Here is a 17,013-nt window from a genome sequence, read left to right as displayed (position 1 = left end):
AAAAATAAATCAATGAATGAACAAGTTATGCTTATGCAAGCCAAAGAGTATGAAAAATAAAATGATTGTAAAAATTTACACACACAAACACAGATTAAATGCACAGAAAAACAAAATTGAACACAAAATTACAACACTTAATTCAGTCTACTTCCTAATAATAAAAATGACTAATGGAGCAACAATTTACTAGTTTTCAAAGCTGATGTATGGATGTAATTTCATGAGAAAAAAATGCATGACCCCCAACTCAGATAACTACAAAATTAATTTATAAAACCTGTTGACAGCAAAAGAAAGCTTCTGGAATGTATACAGACATATGTATCAAAATAAAAATTTCTTTACATGTGTAAAAATTTTAAATACTGAATAATGCATGAGTAGATATAAAAATTCAATTTTAGGAAAGGTATTTTAAGAGCACACAGTTAATGTAATAAAATATCCTGAGGGGGAAAGTGAAAAAAAAAAAAAAACATGCTATTTCTACAATTTGCAATCATCCATAAGATCTTTCTACAATACATCACCAAAGAATGGATGTGGTGCCAGTCCCTGAATTTGCAGTGCAGAAACTGAGCTGCAAGAGAAGTAACTTGCCCCAAGTGTCTAAAATAGTGGCATGGCTTAGATGAGAATTTAGGTCCTTTGATTCCTACTATTATGTCTTGCTGCTGCAAACATTTCCCCAAATCAAAGCCTGAAGTAGTCCAATGATATCACTTCCTCTACACAATAGAGAACTCACACTACAAAATAAAGAACACCCACCAGGCCAGCCTCATTACCACTTCCACACTGACTGTGGTTTGGCATAGCCGCTGCTTGTGTTCCACTCAAGAATCAGGAGTATCTATCACTCACTCTTTATCACCAAATCATGTCCATTCTTCATCTTGGCACACCCAGGTTACAAAGGTCTTAGGAGAAACTATCCTTAATTTTAAAGGATAAAATTTACTGTAATTTAATACTAAAAACATCATTAAAAGATACATATTATTAGTCTTCCCAACCTGTCCATACGCAACCTGCAAGCATAGCTGTTGCATTACGAAATTACATTTTTGCTATCATATCCTTCAAAAATAATCTGTTCTGCTTTATTGGTAGTCTGAACTTGCACAGTCAATAAAGTTTGGAAAAGCAAAACAAAACATTAAAGGAAATCGGACTTTATGACCTATACCAGACATCTAAAACATATATGAACTTATTTCTCTACCCATATCTTTATCTTAGCTATGCCATGGAAGTGAAAAGATATGGCAAATTGAAGTTTCACAACACCATTAGTCTTATCTCACCCATAGCACTTCTATGTTAAAAAATAAAGCAGAGATATGAAATTATCCTCTGTAAATTTTATTTGACTTTTAACAATATATTCATAAATGTTATTGAACACACTAGGGGCCCTGTGCATGAATTCGTGCACCTTTAAAGGAACTGTGGGCCATGAGGCTGCAGTGGGCACAGGGGCGGGTCTCGACCCATCCTCCATGCCCCCGCCACAGCCCCAGGTGCCCTGTCTGTGAGCAGCCCCATTCCCGCTGCTGCCACTCCCACACACTGACAGGACAGAGCTATTGGGGCCTGCACCAGCAGTGGGTGCGAGCAGCAGCTGCTGCCCTGATAACCCCTCAGGAGCAGGGGAAGGTGAAGCCCTCAGGGACTATGGGGGCCAGCAGCCGCAGCTCGTACCTGCCGACAGCGCCGAGCGATCGGGACCTCGGGATTGGCGCTGGGAGCCGGCTGAAGGTGCAAGTGGGGCCGGCGCTGGCAGTGGGTGTGCGAGGTGGCTGCTGCCCCGATTGCCCATCAGGAGCAGGGAGAGGTGGAGAAGCCCTGAGGGGCGATCAGGGCCAGCCGTCGCTGTTTGCACCTGCTGACAGCGTTGAGTGATTGGGGCCAGCAGCAGCAGCAGGTGCAAGCACCAGGTGGGACCGCAGCATGTGGGAGCAAAGAATCTTCAGTAACCACCAGAGGCTTGCCCTAATGATAGTGACCAGTGCCCTGCCTTGGTCTGGCACCCTGGCTCACCTGCTCCACCATCCCACCGCAGCCAATGCCCGCCACATCTTGCACTCTGCTGCCTGCTGCTGATGACCACCATGTACCGTGCATGCCCGCTGTTGGTCAGTGCATGTCATAAGGACCGGTTGTTCCATTGTTAGGTTGTTATGCCACTTGGTCTATTTGCATATTAGTCTTTTATTATATAGGATAACTTTTTTCATGCTACTTAACATCAAATCTTTCTATAAAGACAATGCACTTAGTATAATGTTCTTCTGATTAATATTATGGGTATCATATTTAATATGGTAAAAGGACAAGAATGTTGGTCTGAAATGCTTTAGCATTTAAAGTAACAGGTGAGGTCCTTCTTATATCAAATTGAAAAATCATTATGACTAAAAACATTGAAAAATATGAAGGTGTAACTCTTCCTCATATTCCTAGTATTTCAGATACCATGTGGTTACACATAAAACATTAAAATATGTCATTTCTGCCTGGCTTGCATGGCTCAGTGACTGAGCATCGACCTATGGACCAGGAGGTCATGGTTGGATTCAGGGTCAGGGCACATGCCTGAGATGCAAGCTCGATCCCCAGTAGGGGATATGCAGGAGGCAGCCTATCAATGATTCTCTTTGATCATTGATGTTTTTATCTCTCTCTCCCTCTCCTTTCCTCTCTGATATCAATAAAATAATATTTTAAAAAATAAATAAAATAAAGTATTTCATATCTAATAATAGATTTATAGGAATATCCTCAATATAATGAATAGAATTCAGTAACATATTGAAATAATTTTTCATCACATCAAAACAGTAAAACAATCAACAAAAATTGCTTCCCAAGCTACATTCCTTTTATTCACTAGGCTCTGGAAAGTTGATCAGCAAGAGTTAAACAGTCACTTTATACAGGAGGTTAATCTTCTGTGGTTGTATCATCCTGACACACTTTAACATAAAGCATGATATTACTAACAGAAGCTTTGGGGGAATGTAATTCTTAATATCAACTCCTTAAAGTGGCAATAATGCCTAATAAATTGAGCTCATTTAATCTACTTTATTTACTGAATATGTATTTCACCATAAGGATGACACAATAATTTCAGCACCTGGAATCAGGTAAATCTTAAAGTTAGCCTATTTAATATATTTTCAAATGCCAAGAGTCATGAAATAGTAAAAAAAAAAACAAAAAAAAAACAAAACAGGAAAATTGATTTTTTAATTGAAAGAAAATCTAAATGACTTTTAAGAAAAGCTACATTTCACTGATAATTTTTAGGAAAAGCATTTGTAAAACACTTTCTGTGGAAATAGAGTCACTGCAAATTGTAGAAAGTCTTTTCTCCTTTGGCGTTCAGATCCAAATAACTATATTTAAATTATCTTCAAAATCAGTTAATATTCCCAGTCTACCTCCCACTGTCCTTTAATATTAAAAAAGAAATTAATCAAATTCAGCCACAGAAAACATGTCTCCAATCTCAGAAGTATGAGTAAGCATTAAAACACAAAACAAAATTAAAAAACAAACAAACAAACAAAAACACCACATCAGTATTTAGGATTTTCTTTGAAAGGCCTTTTAAATAAAAAAAAAAGGATGAAACTCCCCAGTTCCACTGAGAAGAATGTAGTCTGAATCTGTACTTTAGGGACTACTCAGAGAATCTCTACCCTATAGCTTGGCAATAACAAAAGCAGGTCAATCCACACTGATAATCTGGCAGATCAAGGTCAGTTTGTAATTCCTCTTTGTTTATACATTTATCCAGAAATACCTGCTACCCTAAATAGAACAATAAGGTGATTTGGCTTCTTGTTTACCCAAAGTCGTCATCAGGAATATTTTTTTTGAGGCTGGGATATAAATCTTTAGTAAGTAGGGGGGAGGAGGAGAGAGGGGGAAAGGCCCAGGGAAATTGGAGAGATCCAAAGCTGTGAGAAAAATGTTTTCAGTGCAAATTTGAACTGCCTAACATAAGTGAAAGCAATGATTCCATGTTTTTGTGATGGATGTCATTATTTATAATTGTTTGTGTTTCTTAGTATCTATTTGTGTCCTCTGTACATTACATACAAATGAAAATTCATTGCAAATATTTATTCTGTTCTTGTATACTGTATTGGCATTTTGGCAGTTCTAACATAAATTCTTAAGTATTATTTGGATCCAATTAAAGAGATGTGTCAAGATTAAATGGATTGGGAGAAAACTAATCAATCAGTGGAATGAAAACATTGAGAAAAGGCACAGATCAGACACTGGATTAAACCCTTGTAATAAAATGAAGACTAAGACCCTGTATGTTAGGGGTTTATAATCCAGGAGAAGAGACAGATAGGTAAATACCAAACTTTCCAAATATTGTAATAAAAATATACAAAGGGGTTTTAGAGATCATAGCATAGACAAAATAATGTTTAGTTCTCTTGTTAATTAAAAAGACATAAATGCTTAAAATAATTAATAAAAGGCAGATGGCATTATTTTGTCTACTAAAACAAATACATCAGATTCTGGTTAAAAATTATCATAATAAAAATATCCTATGCATTCCTGGATACTAGTAACTATTAACATACCACTAATAATAATATGGCTTCAAAAATAATGCAATTGTATAAAATAAAATAAAAATTGGTTAAAATTGTTAGTGTACCAACTTATAAAATGTTTTTATGACAACAGTCATAAATAAAAGAAAGAATAACAGTTATATTTACTAATTAAACTCAAATTTTTGATATACTACACAGAGGAATACAAGTATGCCAAAGGTACAATTAATGAAAATACACTCTCAATCTCATGCAATGTAAGAAAGCATCTTCCTTATAAATCGTGACATACTAAATGAGCCAATTCTTGTAGTTCTTCCTTCACAAATGAATTCCCTGTTTTAAAAAGATACCTCTCTCTCTCTCTCTCTCTCTCTCTCTCTGTCTCTCTCCCTCTCCCTCTTCCTCTCCCTCTCCCTTCCTCCTTTCCTCCCCTCTTTCCCTCCTTCCCTCCCTCTGCACAGGATGCTTGAGAATGAGTTCAATGTGTCTCTATACGGTCACAATTGTCCAAACTGCATCCAAATCAAAAATATAATGTCTCAAGTTTAACAACACACTGACATTTGGCAGCCCATGAAGATCTCAGGCAATTAATATGATCTAAAAATCTATAGCCTAAAATAATAAGTAGGATAACTTCGAGATCCCACCATAGCAAAATGTGTTAATGGGCTAGTTAGGGAATAGAGTATTGATTTAGGAACAATTTCTGATTCTTCTTTTTGCTTGGGAGAGTGAAAGGAACGATCCCTATTCAGGATAAGAGATACACATATTCACTCATTATTGTACTTCATTCCCAGTGCAAGGAACTATTTAGAAATAACAGATACTGTATTATGTATCACAATGGTGAATTTCATTCTGCCTTGGCAGGGTAACTAGTAAGTGCAAAATGTGAGTAACTGCTTGCTGTACTAGAGTCATAGATATATAATTGCCTTCAGAAAAATCCTTCTCTGAATACCACCTTCACATTAATACATGACACTGAATTTACAGCCAGACCCCTGTTCTATCCCACATGATCCCTGAAAAGGCTTTGAAATGAGGACACGTGCATAATTAAGGCACACTGAATATCACAGTACATGTAACAAACCAGAGTATTATGAATCCTTAGGGGAACCTCATAGAACTAATACATTTTCTAAAGAAAGCTGCACATGAGTAAAGAGAGCCTAAAATGCTAATTAGATCCTCTCAGTGAAAGCTATAGAAAAGTTGATTCTTGAATCCTGAAGTTGGGCACAGAATGGAACATTTGTATACAGAAAGACTGAAGAGAGAGAGAGAGAAAAGAATTTGACATCAAAACCCCTCAATAGATGATTTATACAATTCACGAGAAAATAAATGAAGCAAAATAAAAATATAACAGTGGGAGAATTCCAAACCTCCTGAAAGGGTTAAGAATGAGAACTGATTTCCTATTAGAAAGGGATTATGTAACAACAGAGGGAAATAGTCAGCCTAGCATATGCTAATTTAGTAGGCTTTGCCAGGCATTTCTGTGTGTGTTTGGCTGGCTGTCTTATATTCTTTCCCTCCTCTTTTTGCCATTTTTAGTATGAGACTAAGGAGGTTGAACTCACACAATATGCAATAACAATAACAAAAACAAGTAAAAGCACATTGCACATGATTTAACCTTGCTACATAAAACATTGGGGCACTTGCCTTGGAGGGCGAAAGGAAAAACACCCACTCTGTGTGTTCAGTATATATGTTTTAGCAATACTCCCTCTCTTTATTCTTCATTCCTTGTTAATTTCTTTTAATGAGTCTTTCAGGTTGGTAGCATGGTCAGGAATGGGGGAGATTTTTTATTCCTGGAGAGTGTTAAGGAAGCCGAGTGTCTATTCAGACTTCAGCACATAAAGTAGATGGCAGTAAAGGAATGACGATTACATAAGACACTTATCACACATTTTATTTGATGTTAAATATAAATATTCTAATCATTTCTCATTGCAACCTAAGTACTACTTCAGATTGAAAAGCAGGGATGATGTATAAGGTGTGATCATGAACTGAAGGTACAGGTGTGATGGACATTTTCCCTAGGGGCATAGGACAAGCTAGTGTAATGCATGCATTTATTAAGAAAATAAAAACAGATTTTATGTACTATAAATCTTAGTCTTTGATATTTCAGTCAGGGTTTGAAAGACACTTGCATTTTTAAATGCACACAATTTTAACAAAGACACTAAAAATATTTCTTTACAAGAACAAATTAATTGGCTTTATAAATTATACCAAATCAATATAGCAGCTATACACTTAGCAGTCGGCAGCACAGCCTCATTAGGAAGGTGCTTTCTCACTGCGTTCCCAAAGATGACTTTAGATAAACAATGTACAGTTACTGTAAATAAACCATTGCCACGTATATAAATTTATTAGGGAGTCGATTTGACCTATAAAAGGACTTTTGTTTTCTTATGTGAAATCATTTGCACGACTTAAAACACACTCAGCTTTAAGACTTTATAGTCCTGAAAGTAAAGGAATGCTTATTCTTAGTTTCTAAACAATCCCTAATGACACGTCAATATCTAGCCCCCCCCCCCAGAAGCTGTTTAACTATTAGGTACCAGGGGTTTCCCCTTCAGCATTCAAATGGCTGAAATATAATTTAAATATTCAAGTAAAAACTATTTGCTGAGTCAGAAAGTGTTATCCCCAAAGTTGAATAATGACTGCCTTAATATTTACTTCAAAGTCCTCTAAAATAGAATGTGAATAATTAATGGCCAGCCCTGTCCCTGGCAGATCTCCTTGCAACCTCAGCCCTGGGTCTATTCAGGTAGCAGAGGTTCTCATCACTCAGTTTCATAAGCACAAAAGAAGGTCCAGAATAAAAGCTCAGCTCTACTGCAGATTCAGAAACTGTAAACCTGGCTTCTGTGTTTTTAAGTAGAAAAGCTAACCATTGTTCCAACCTAAGGAAATTTATTTTAAAAATAGACTTGTTAACGTTCATAAACAGGGTAAAAGAAAATAATGAGTGCAAACAAATTCTTGCCTTTTCCTTACACTTTATTCCTGGGAGCCCCAAACTCTGATTACTGATAAAATTATAAAGCTATCCTTCAGCCCTAAAAATAACTGTACAGTTTAAACTTGTATATATGTGCATATAGAGATAAATGATTGAGGAATATTTCCTTTTTCAATAATTACATCTCTGATTTTGGCATTAATATTTAACTGATACCTAATTTAGCAGAATATTTACTTTCCTAAATTTTAAATATGCTACATACTTTTAAGATGAAAATAATTTCATACCTGTTTAAAGAAACCCACTGAACACATTTACAGAATCAACTGGTCTCATTTCTTGAATAAAAATTACATGCATAAAATGTTCAATTATTTGTTCTGTAGCAAATGGAATCAAAATAAATAAAGCTGCATTAGTTACTGCTATCTGATAGGCTTCCATGATAGGCTACCCATAAAAACTGGTCCACTACTCTTACTTTTACTAAGGAACCTATTTTATGCTTTTGCCTTTGTGATAAATAATATTGTTCACAGTGGGAATATTCTCTACTAATTAGACATTAACACAAATTCCATGTCATAACCCTAAATAAACTATATGAACATATACTGAATACTTAATCCCTATTTGTTTTAAAACTATTGTATTCTCATAATACAGGAAATGCTCCAGTAAGAAAAAAAAAAGCCAAGGGCATGATTCCTTTCCTAGCCCAACATAGATTAGACCCACCACATGGAAACAACTGCATAGAAATCCTATTTTAACTTCGCTATTTATCTTCATTAAACTGACCCAGGTTCCTGATAGTTGTCACAAAAAGTATTCATTTCACCATGCATTTGATGAAAATGATAATTGTATTAGGATTTATTTATTACATTAATCTCTAAACAAAATAGGTGTTCTCTCATTTACTTGGTCATGAGCTCACGTGATTAGAAATACTTTCTGGATCATTTCTGGTTATAAAAGCTGAAGGTCGGTTCGAGTCCACTACAGGCTGTGAAAGAGCCCCCATTTCACTCCTGCCCCAGGACTGCTTTCCTGTGTGTGCGCGCTGCAGAGCACATTAGGCCGAGATGCCATTTGCATCATCACACAGCAGGGGGCTTCAGCTGCCACTGCTCTAGGTTAATCCTCACCCACCTCCTTACACAAGGAATGTGCGGAAGATGCCTTTTTTTTTGGTACTACAAAACTGCACTCCAAAAATGCTTGACATTTTCAAATAAAATGGTGGCAATGAACTTGTCCTTTTAAATGTTTTTGGTTAAATCAGTAAATTTAAATCATGCCCTCCTTCAAAAAAATTTTTGTTTTCATGGAAAGAGTTTGCAATCTAATCTAATGCAAAATATTGGGAATTTGTAAAGAAAAAAAATGTGTCTGGAAACTAGATGTTAAAAACTGGTCAGACTGCATTCACTTATAAATTTATGTCAAGAGCTATTGCTATGTTACTTTTCCATAGGCAAACTGCTTCCTAAATTAATATAGCTTATAAAATGTTAAAATTAACTCAAGTACATTCCTTAACAAAGTATGAGTGCTGATATATTATGAAGAGAAGGGATGATTTAACTCCATCATAATTAATTAGGACATACCTATTTTCAACTAAGCACTATTTATTATTCATCTACTAAATATAGAAGACGAAGACTGAACAGGTAAGCCTCGGGGCTTGTCCTCAAGAAGCTCAAGTTAACAATCATCTGGGCACTAGAGCCATTTTAGAGGGTGAACAATCCAGCATCTTCCAATCATACAAAGGGTTTCTGACGTCAGCTTGAGAATTCTGCTTCCTTGGTTTGTGATTTCCTTTCTCACTGTCCCCTCAGCCTGTTCAGCCAGCTGCTATGCAATGGACAATTTTACCCAGGAGGTTTACAATGTGTATCAAAAGGAGAATTCTTCCTCAATAAATCTCATAGAATGCATGTTAGCACGATCAAATAAAACATCAATATGCCAGGCCTATGTTATAGTATTAATGTACCCAAAGTCCTCCTAATAAATAAATCTTACTTGTCTCAATCATATAATACCCCATAGACTGCTTATTTTAAAAATAAAATGGATATAGTTTGATATTGATTTTAGGCCACTTTAAAATGCATGCTTAGGATGTCTTCCAACATTTTTGCACTTCCATTTGCTCTTGAAGTGATTTAAGTAATTTTTTCTTTAAGAAAAATGACATTTCAGTATGCAAATGTGGGGCAAATAGTATTCAAGTACCTTACTTCTAGTTGAGAAGGCAGGAAGAGGCCATCTCAGTTGATGCTTACCCTTGTCATATTAATTTCCCTGAGTTCTAATAGTTGTACAAATGGGGAGAAGACAATAAAGTAAGCTGCCATATCTTAATGCAAAGTTAGTCCAGAGACCCCTCATATTTGCAGGGAGATTTTCTTAATTACTAAGTGTCTGATGTTTTCTTAAGTTATAGTCATATACAGACTCTACTTTTCAAAGTCACAGCTATTAATCAAAAAAGGGTGGAGAGAGCTATTCCCAGGAGCTGCATTCAGTATTAAAGCTTGACAAGACTAAGGTTATTACATAGAGAGGTAAAATAGTAGGAGAAACATGATTTTAGGAAGTATTAAGTCATCTATTTTATTTAATGTACATAGTGCATTTTATATTATAATGTGTTTTATAAAAATGTAAGAGAAAGATGCATGTTTCAATGTTTCTGGATCTGTTTTGTTCAGTTTATTTTGTTCATTAGATTCCACATATAAGTGAGATCATGTGATACTTGTCAGACTTATTTCATTTAGCATACTACTCCCCATGTATTTGAGAGGGAAAGGGTGGGAGTGGTGGGAAGAGATTAACCTAAGGACTTATATGCATATATACATAGCCCATGGGCAAACAATAGTACTGGAAAGGCCTGGGAGAGGGCAGGAAAGGGATGGAGGGGATCAAAGGAGGAAAGAAAGGGCATCTGTAATACTTTCAACAATAAAAAATTATATATATATATATATATATATATATATATATGAAGTTAATGACACATACACATACTTGGGCAAACAATATGTATGTCCAGTTGACCTTTAATTTGAAGATCTTTCTTTCTGAATATAATATACCATTTACCAGAATGTTCCAGGGCAAAAGAAAACATACAAATAAACAAAAAATTAACTAAAAAAAACAAAAGTCCTAGTATTTGTGTTGGATGTGTTTTTGCATAAGATAAACTCTAAAAAGGAAATAAAGTTCTCAACAAAATTTGGGTCTATTTTCTGGTTATATTTTGCACTTGTCTCTTTCCCACCCTTTCTAGGACAGTTCCTGGTTAAACAAGACAGTCTCCATCTTTGCAGTGCCTCCTCAGGCATGGCAAGGGATATAGCTTCTGCAAGGGTTAGCTATTGAACTGGATCTACTCTGCAGCCAAGAGAGGTCTTAGTTACAGGTGGCAAGCTTTTCACTCCTCATTCTAAAGAAATTCATTTCTCTAAAGGATCCCTTGCTCTTACCTCGGATTTTTCCTCTGTCTATGATGGAGGAAAAAGAAAATATAGCTTAACACCAAATCAAATTTTTTCTAAGTAGTCTAATCCCAAGTTACACTTTAATCAGAAACATGTTTATTTGCTAACCATTTATCTCATAAAGATCTATTGGGGATGAATTGATAGGTGTTTTAGACTTAAACGATTTAAGCTTTTTCTTTTTATTTCTTTTTTTCATGCATGATATCATTGACTTGATTCTCACCATTGGCTTGTCATTCTACACATTAACAAGTCAGAAGATTGATTTTGCTTCTCAGAAAACGGGAAAAAATGGTGATGTATAAAACAGTGAAAACACAGAGATGATATGTCCAAACGGGTCCTCTTCTATAAAATAAAGCATATTGCAAGAAAGTGGATAATAACACAAAGGATAAATAAATTGATTGGTATTAACTGAAGTAACCGGATACCATGATAGTGCTGACAAAACTAAAAACAAGAAGCTGTAGACTGCCCATAGTATTTGCCTAGTCATAACTGCTAGCAGGCAGAGCAGACTCCCCCTAGCCAAAGGCAGTTGCTCACTATTGCCCCTACCACCCTGCCTTCCCTGCACACAGAAAAGACAGACCTGCTAAGTATTTCATCTGTGTCCTGGAAATAAGCTTTCCCTTTACAACCTCACCAAGTCCTAATAAAACAGTCGGGTGGTGGGAGAAACATAAGCCTGGGCCCCGAAGCAATGTTTTCAGACAAGACTAAGACAAGGAAGGCATGAGCAATTTGTTTGAGCAAGAACTGACAGTATCAACAAAGTGTGATGTGCCTGTGGAGCAGTGTTTGATAAATGGGAGGCAGCCATAAACATGAGAAGACAATCCAGTGGTGCTTTGCACCCCCTCCCCCTTCTAGGTGTTTTTTTTTTCTTCTTCTTTAAATCCTCTCTCTCTTTTGGTGTATTAATATGGCCTGATCTAAGATGCTCACAAGTACACAGATAGCATTGGGCCGGTGCTCTCTCCCTGGTTGCTGTATCGGACACTTATTTATTTATTTGGACCTGCTGCTGGTGCTGCTGCTGGTTGCAGTGGTGCATTTTCCCTGGCATACCCACACGCCTTCCACCCCACCCCCAGTTGGCTGTGAAAGCGACACTGTCTTAATCAGTGCTTTACATACTTAATAAAAGACACCCATGCCCTTAAAAAAAAGAGAGAAAGAGAATGCAGCTGATGGAATCTTCCGGGTAGAGAAAGTAAATCCTCCTCGGGCTGAGAGCGAGAGGGGCACCAGCAGACAGTTATTTCGCAGTGCACTGAATAGACAATTCGCAGGGAAATGTTGAAGGCAGAGAGGAGACGACCCCCAAGTGCAGTCCATTGCCCACACGCTCTATAATAAATAATCTTCGAGCCCCAGCCCAGCAGTGTGTGCAATGACGTGCTGAGGCCAGCTCACACAGATAGGCGAGGAAAACATATCCAGCGGTGTCGAATTTTCATCACAATCACCAAATTAACTGATTTCCCCACATAACACTCCTCTACCCGGCGTGGCGCGAGCGCGGGAGCGCGCGTGAACACACACACACACACACACACACACACTCGCGCGCGCGCACACACAGGCACACACACAGGCACACACACACAGGAGCTGAGAAATACAAGTTACTGAGAGGTGAAGTGGGGTCTCTGAGAGGGTGTTTCAGCACCGATTAGAAACCCAAGTAACGTGTCAGCCTGCTACCAGGGTTACTTGTGCGAGGGTGGGGGTGTGAGCTCTGGGAAATGGGACGAGGCAGCCTAAGCAGGAAGAATGGGCTGTCTGCCTTCTCGGGGATTACGGCGTATGACATATCTGAAATTTACATCCAACATAAAATACACAAGATTGCCACAAAAATATTCTAAAGAATACCTCTGCAAGGTCAGCTAGTTAATTCGGGAAAATTCTGTCCACTAGCTCTTCTTTCATATTCATAAATATGCATACATAAAATACGGTCCCGGTCTGTATCCCGGAGGAGGACAGGAGAGAGGATGCATTCCAAGAACTTGCTGAAAGATGGTTCATTGACCTCATTTAAATCCTCCAAAGGCCGAGTGGGTTTTGCACGCCTGTGGGTCTACATGTGCTTTACTTTCACATTCCTTTTACCCAGAGACACATACATTTGATCAACTTATCTTTCCGCACATACACAAATAATGACAGGGGTTAGAGGTGGGCAAAGATTGAAGGAGAAATCAAGAGTCACCTAGCTTTAAAAAAAAAAAACCCTATCGACCATCCTTTCACATCCATTCTCCCCGAATCTCACACTCAAACCACAATCCCCACACTACTCTCTTCAAAGCAACAATCTTCCTCCTTACAGCCCCTGCCCGCCGAGCCCTAGAACGCCGCCTCCGCCTCCACCACCACCCCAAAGTGTGCTCTCCCCGTGCACTCCTCCTCCAAACACCGCCGCTTATTTCCCCATCAGCATCGTCCTCCCGGTGCCCACAGACCCTCCCTCCCTCCCCGAAAAGCGCGTCTGGGGGACAGTGCACCTCAGCTCCCCAGTCCCTCCGCATCCAAACCCAGGGATTTGCATAATCACAGTGTTTTGTGCAGTTTCCCTCCACTGCGGTCCTCGGGGTTCTCACATTTTACGTGGAAGGGTAGCATTAATTACGGAAAGAAGCGGCAGAGAGCGGATGGAGAGGTCGGGATCTAAGCGAAAACCCCGAGCAGAAAGTAACTGTTAGGATGCATATATTTCTTTGCTGGGGGAAAAAAAAAAAAAAGAAAAGAAGAGAAAACCACATGGACTGAATAATAAAAAGTCGGTTTGTTGATAAAGTGGCTTTGGGTCATTTAATTGTTTTCCCCCTTCTCGCCCTCCCCCCTCCCTTCCCCCCGCCCCCGTTTATTCATTCATTCTGTCTTTTTCTCCTTTTTAAAAATCTTTCTTTTCTTTCTTTCTCTCGTTCGTTCTTCTCCTTCTTTTTTTTTTAATCCCAAACACAGTCCCCTCTCTCTTCCTAGGTGAATGACAAGTCTCACAACACATCCCCCCGCCGCCCCCCCACACCCCCGGGATGTTATTGCAATGCACACGGTGCTGCCGCTGCTGCTGTTCTCGCCTCTCGCCGTCTCGGTAGCTCGCTCCCAGACTCTCACTCACTTTTTAAAGACACAGGATATGATGATGGTGGGAAGCAGGGGAAGGAGAAAGGCGACCCGAAAGGAGGGAGGTTAAAGAGATGACAAGAGATGGAGAGGGTCGGTCAGGAGCGTGATGTGGGAAGTGGCTGGTGGGTGGTGGTGAGAGGGTGGAATGTTCAGAAAAGGCACAAGTTGCCAGCCAAAAGGCGTAGGAAGGGGGGGGGGGCGGGGGTGGTGGTGGCGGGGATGGAGTGAGAAATATAGGAAGCTCAGGTGAATGAAAAGGCGAAAGGTGCCGCGTGAGGGGCTGACAGCTGGGAGAGCCGGGCTGAGCCAGCGGTAGAGATCCGAGGGGCTGGAGCAAACTGCCACTGCCCCCTGCTGCACAGGGGAGTAGGGGGAGGGGGTGGGCATCTCTGGGGACCAGGGGACCGAAGTGGGGAGAGTGGAAATATGGGGTGGAGTGGGGATGATGGGGAATGGGCGTGAAGTTGATGCTCCCCGGCGGGGCGGGGATTACCTTGTAGTAGGAGCCCGCAGACACTGTAGAAGCGGAGAACGGCGCTTCGTTTCCAAATCATGGTCCCTTCTCTAAAGGGTCGGGGAAGGAACCGGGGGGCAAGGATCTGCTGGTGAGCGGGGCAACGGAGTGCAGGGCTCCGCCGGTGTCCTCCTCGCGGTGCCCGCCGGACCCACGGTCCCCGCCGCTGCGGTGTTCGAACCCGCGGACGCGGATCGGCGGCAGCAGAAGCGGCAGCGGCGAAGCACCCGCAGACCCGCAGAATGGGGTTGCGGTGGGCGAAATAGTTTCCTCTCGTCCTCCTCCTGCTGGTGGTGCAGCCGCGACAGCCCGTCTGCTAGGCACGGGGTCGGGGCTCGCCTTCCTCTGGGCGCGCACAGCAAGTCCGAGCGCCTGCCGGGGCTGCCCGAGCAGGTGGTGCAGGGATGCCGGGGTGTCGGAAAAGGTGCGTACGAGGGCTGCAAGGAGTGGGTAGGTCACGGCAGGGAGGGGCGGAGGGAGAGGGGGTGCATGCAAGCAGCAGCCGCCGCACGCGCTCGGGGTGTCTCGGGGTCCTGGGAGGGGAGATGGTAGCAGTGGAAGCAGCTCTAGCGGCGGCGGCGGCTCCCGGATGCTCCGGCTGCAGCAGCGGCGGCGGCGGTGGCGGCGGCGGCGGCGGCGGCGGCTGAGGCGGCAGCGGCGGCGGCAGCAGCGGCAGCTCTACCGCGCACTAGACACAAGGGCAAGCTCAGCGCCGCGGAGGCCCCGCCCTCATCCTGGCCAGACAGACACCGCCCCCTGACCAATGGAAACGCACCCGCCCCCCGGTCCTGACCAGTGAGAGGAAGGGCTGGGTGGAGACAAGCGCCGGGAAAAACAAACAGGCTTCTCAAGGACCCTTCGGGCAGGAAGAACTGAAGCCCCCATTCACACACCCCTGGCGGGTCTCACACCCTCAGAGATGTCTCGTCCTAAAACTTGCAGAAAAGACAGCCGTCTTCATTAATCATGGCTTTGCACTTGGGAAGGGTTCAACCAATCGTCACCACGAGGGGGCGGGGTTAGCCGTGTCCCCAGCAGGTTCTGGAATCCGTGGTGCCTGGGACAAGTCCTGGGTGCGAAGTTCTTTTGCGCATTTGGACTCCCTAGAGCAGATGGTGGCTGCACCTGCCCACTCACCAGCTGCAGTACCATTCTCTGACGCTCCCAGCAGCAAAAGGGAAAATTGCAGAGGGCGTGGGAGATGCTAAGTATAACTGGGACTGGCACACTTACCTGCCTGCAAGAACTTGTGCGGAGGGAAGGAACAAGTTAGGGGTGGAAGAAATTATTTTGTTGTTGTTATTGTTGTTGTTGTTGTTGTTCTCCAGAGTTTAGACTTAGTCTAGGCATAAATCTCATTAAAGCCTCATTAGTGGGTGACAGTATCAGTCGTTACTAGGATCAGGCAGACCCTGGTTCATGTACCATACGGTCTCTTCTTGCTTCATAATGTTTGATAATTTTACTTGGACGATTAAATCTGAAGCCTCCTCAACTATAAACAGGGATAATAATAGTTCTTAACTCCGAGTTATAGGGATTAGTTGAGAATGCAAACTATACAGGGTCGTGCAATGTGTCAGTGCTTTATAAACGATGGCTCTAGCTGTTTAGTGGGGCTTTTCTAATTCAGGATAGCAGGAAATCTTAGGCAATCCCCTATAAATGTTTTAACAATAGTCTTAAGGAAGGGAGAAAAAGCACAATTGTACTTTATTTTGGGACTCAACCTTCAGTGGTCATAGAAAGGAACTCAAGAATCTGGAAAAAAACAACAACGCCTATATAAACCCTCACCATGAAAAGTGTCCTTTAAAAGAGGAGATATAAATGAGCAAGACATAAATTAATCAGAAGTTGTGTTTCCAAATTAGCTTAATTCCCAGGCTTTTCCCTATGACCAGTTTTTAATTGGACCAAATTAGCAGATGATGGACTATTCCAGTAGGGTTAAATCAGTCACACCATAAGTAAAGTCTGCGTTGTTTGAAAGACTACACAATAGAAACCTGCAAGCAAGAAGACGGAGGGAAAGATGAGAGGCAAGATCAATATTGATGCCCTTCGCTCTTTCTCATTTGTTGCTTTTTTTTTTGCCACAACCTTTTACAAATTCAACCCCTGCCTTTTAACGAATGACCTATTCATTTCTCTGTCCACTTTCCTCCCCAGGTTCTCAAAATTAAGAAATAAAATGTCCATAATAAAACTGCA

General features: G+C 40.7%; 1 protein-coding gene across 3 annotated transcripts in view; it reads right to left on the bottom strand.

Moving 5' to 3' along the window:
* Positions 1-15,349, bottom strand: part of CADM2 (cell adhesion molecule 2) — a 1,200,411-nt gene extending 1,185,062 nt beyond the window's left edge. For 2 of the 3 annotated variants that reach the window (XM_070406023.1, XM_070406024.1), the window contains exon 1: positions 14,779-15,349. In XM_070406023.1, the coding sequence (XP_070262124.1) occupies positions 14,779-14,839 (61 nt within the window). In that variant the 5' untranslated portion in view covers positions 14,840-15,349. The remainder of the gene's footprint in view (positions 1-14,778) is intronic. The other variant, XM_070406025.1, reaches the window with a different exon arrangement.
* Between the last annotated feature and the right edge of the window lie 1,664 nt (positions 15,350-17,013).

The sequence above is a fragment of the Myotis yumanensis genome, unplaced genomic scaffold, assembly GCF_028538775.1.
Source record: "Myotis yumanensis isolate MYYU_CA2020_CCGP unplaced genomic scaffold, mMyoYum1.0.hap1 SCAF_2, whole genome shotgun sequence".
Classification (NCBI taxonomy): Eukaryota; Metazoa; Chordata; class Mammalia; order Chiroptera; family Vespertilionidae; genus Myotis; species Myotis yumanensis.
This window is presented reverse-complemented; position numbering and strand designations above follow the sequence as displayed.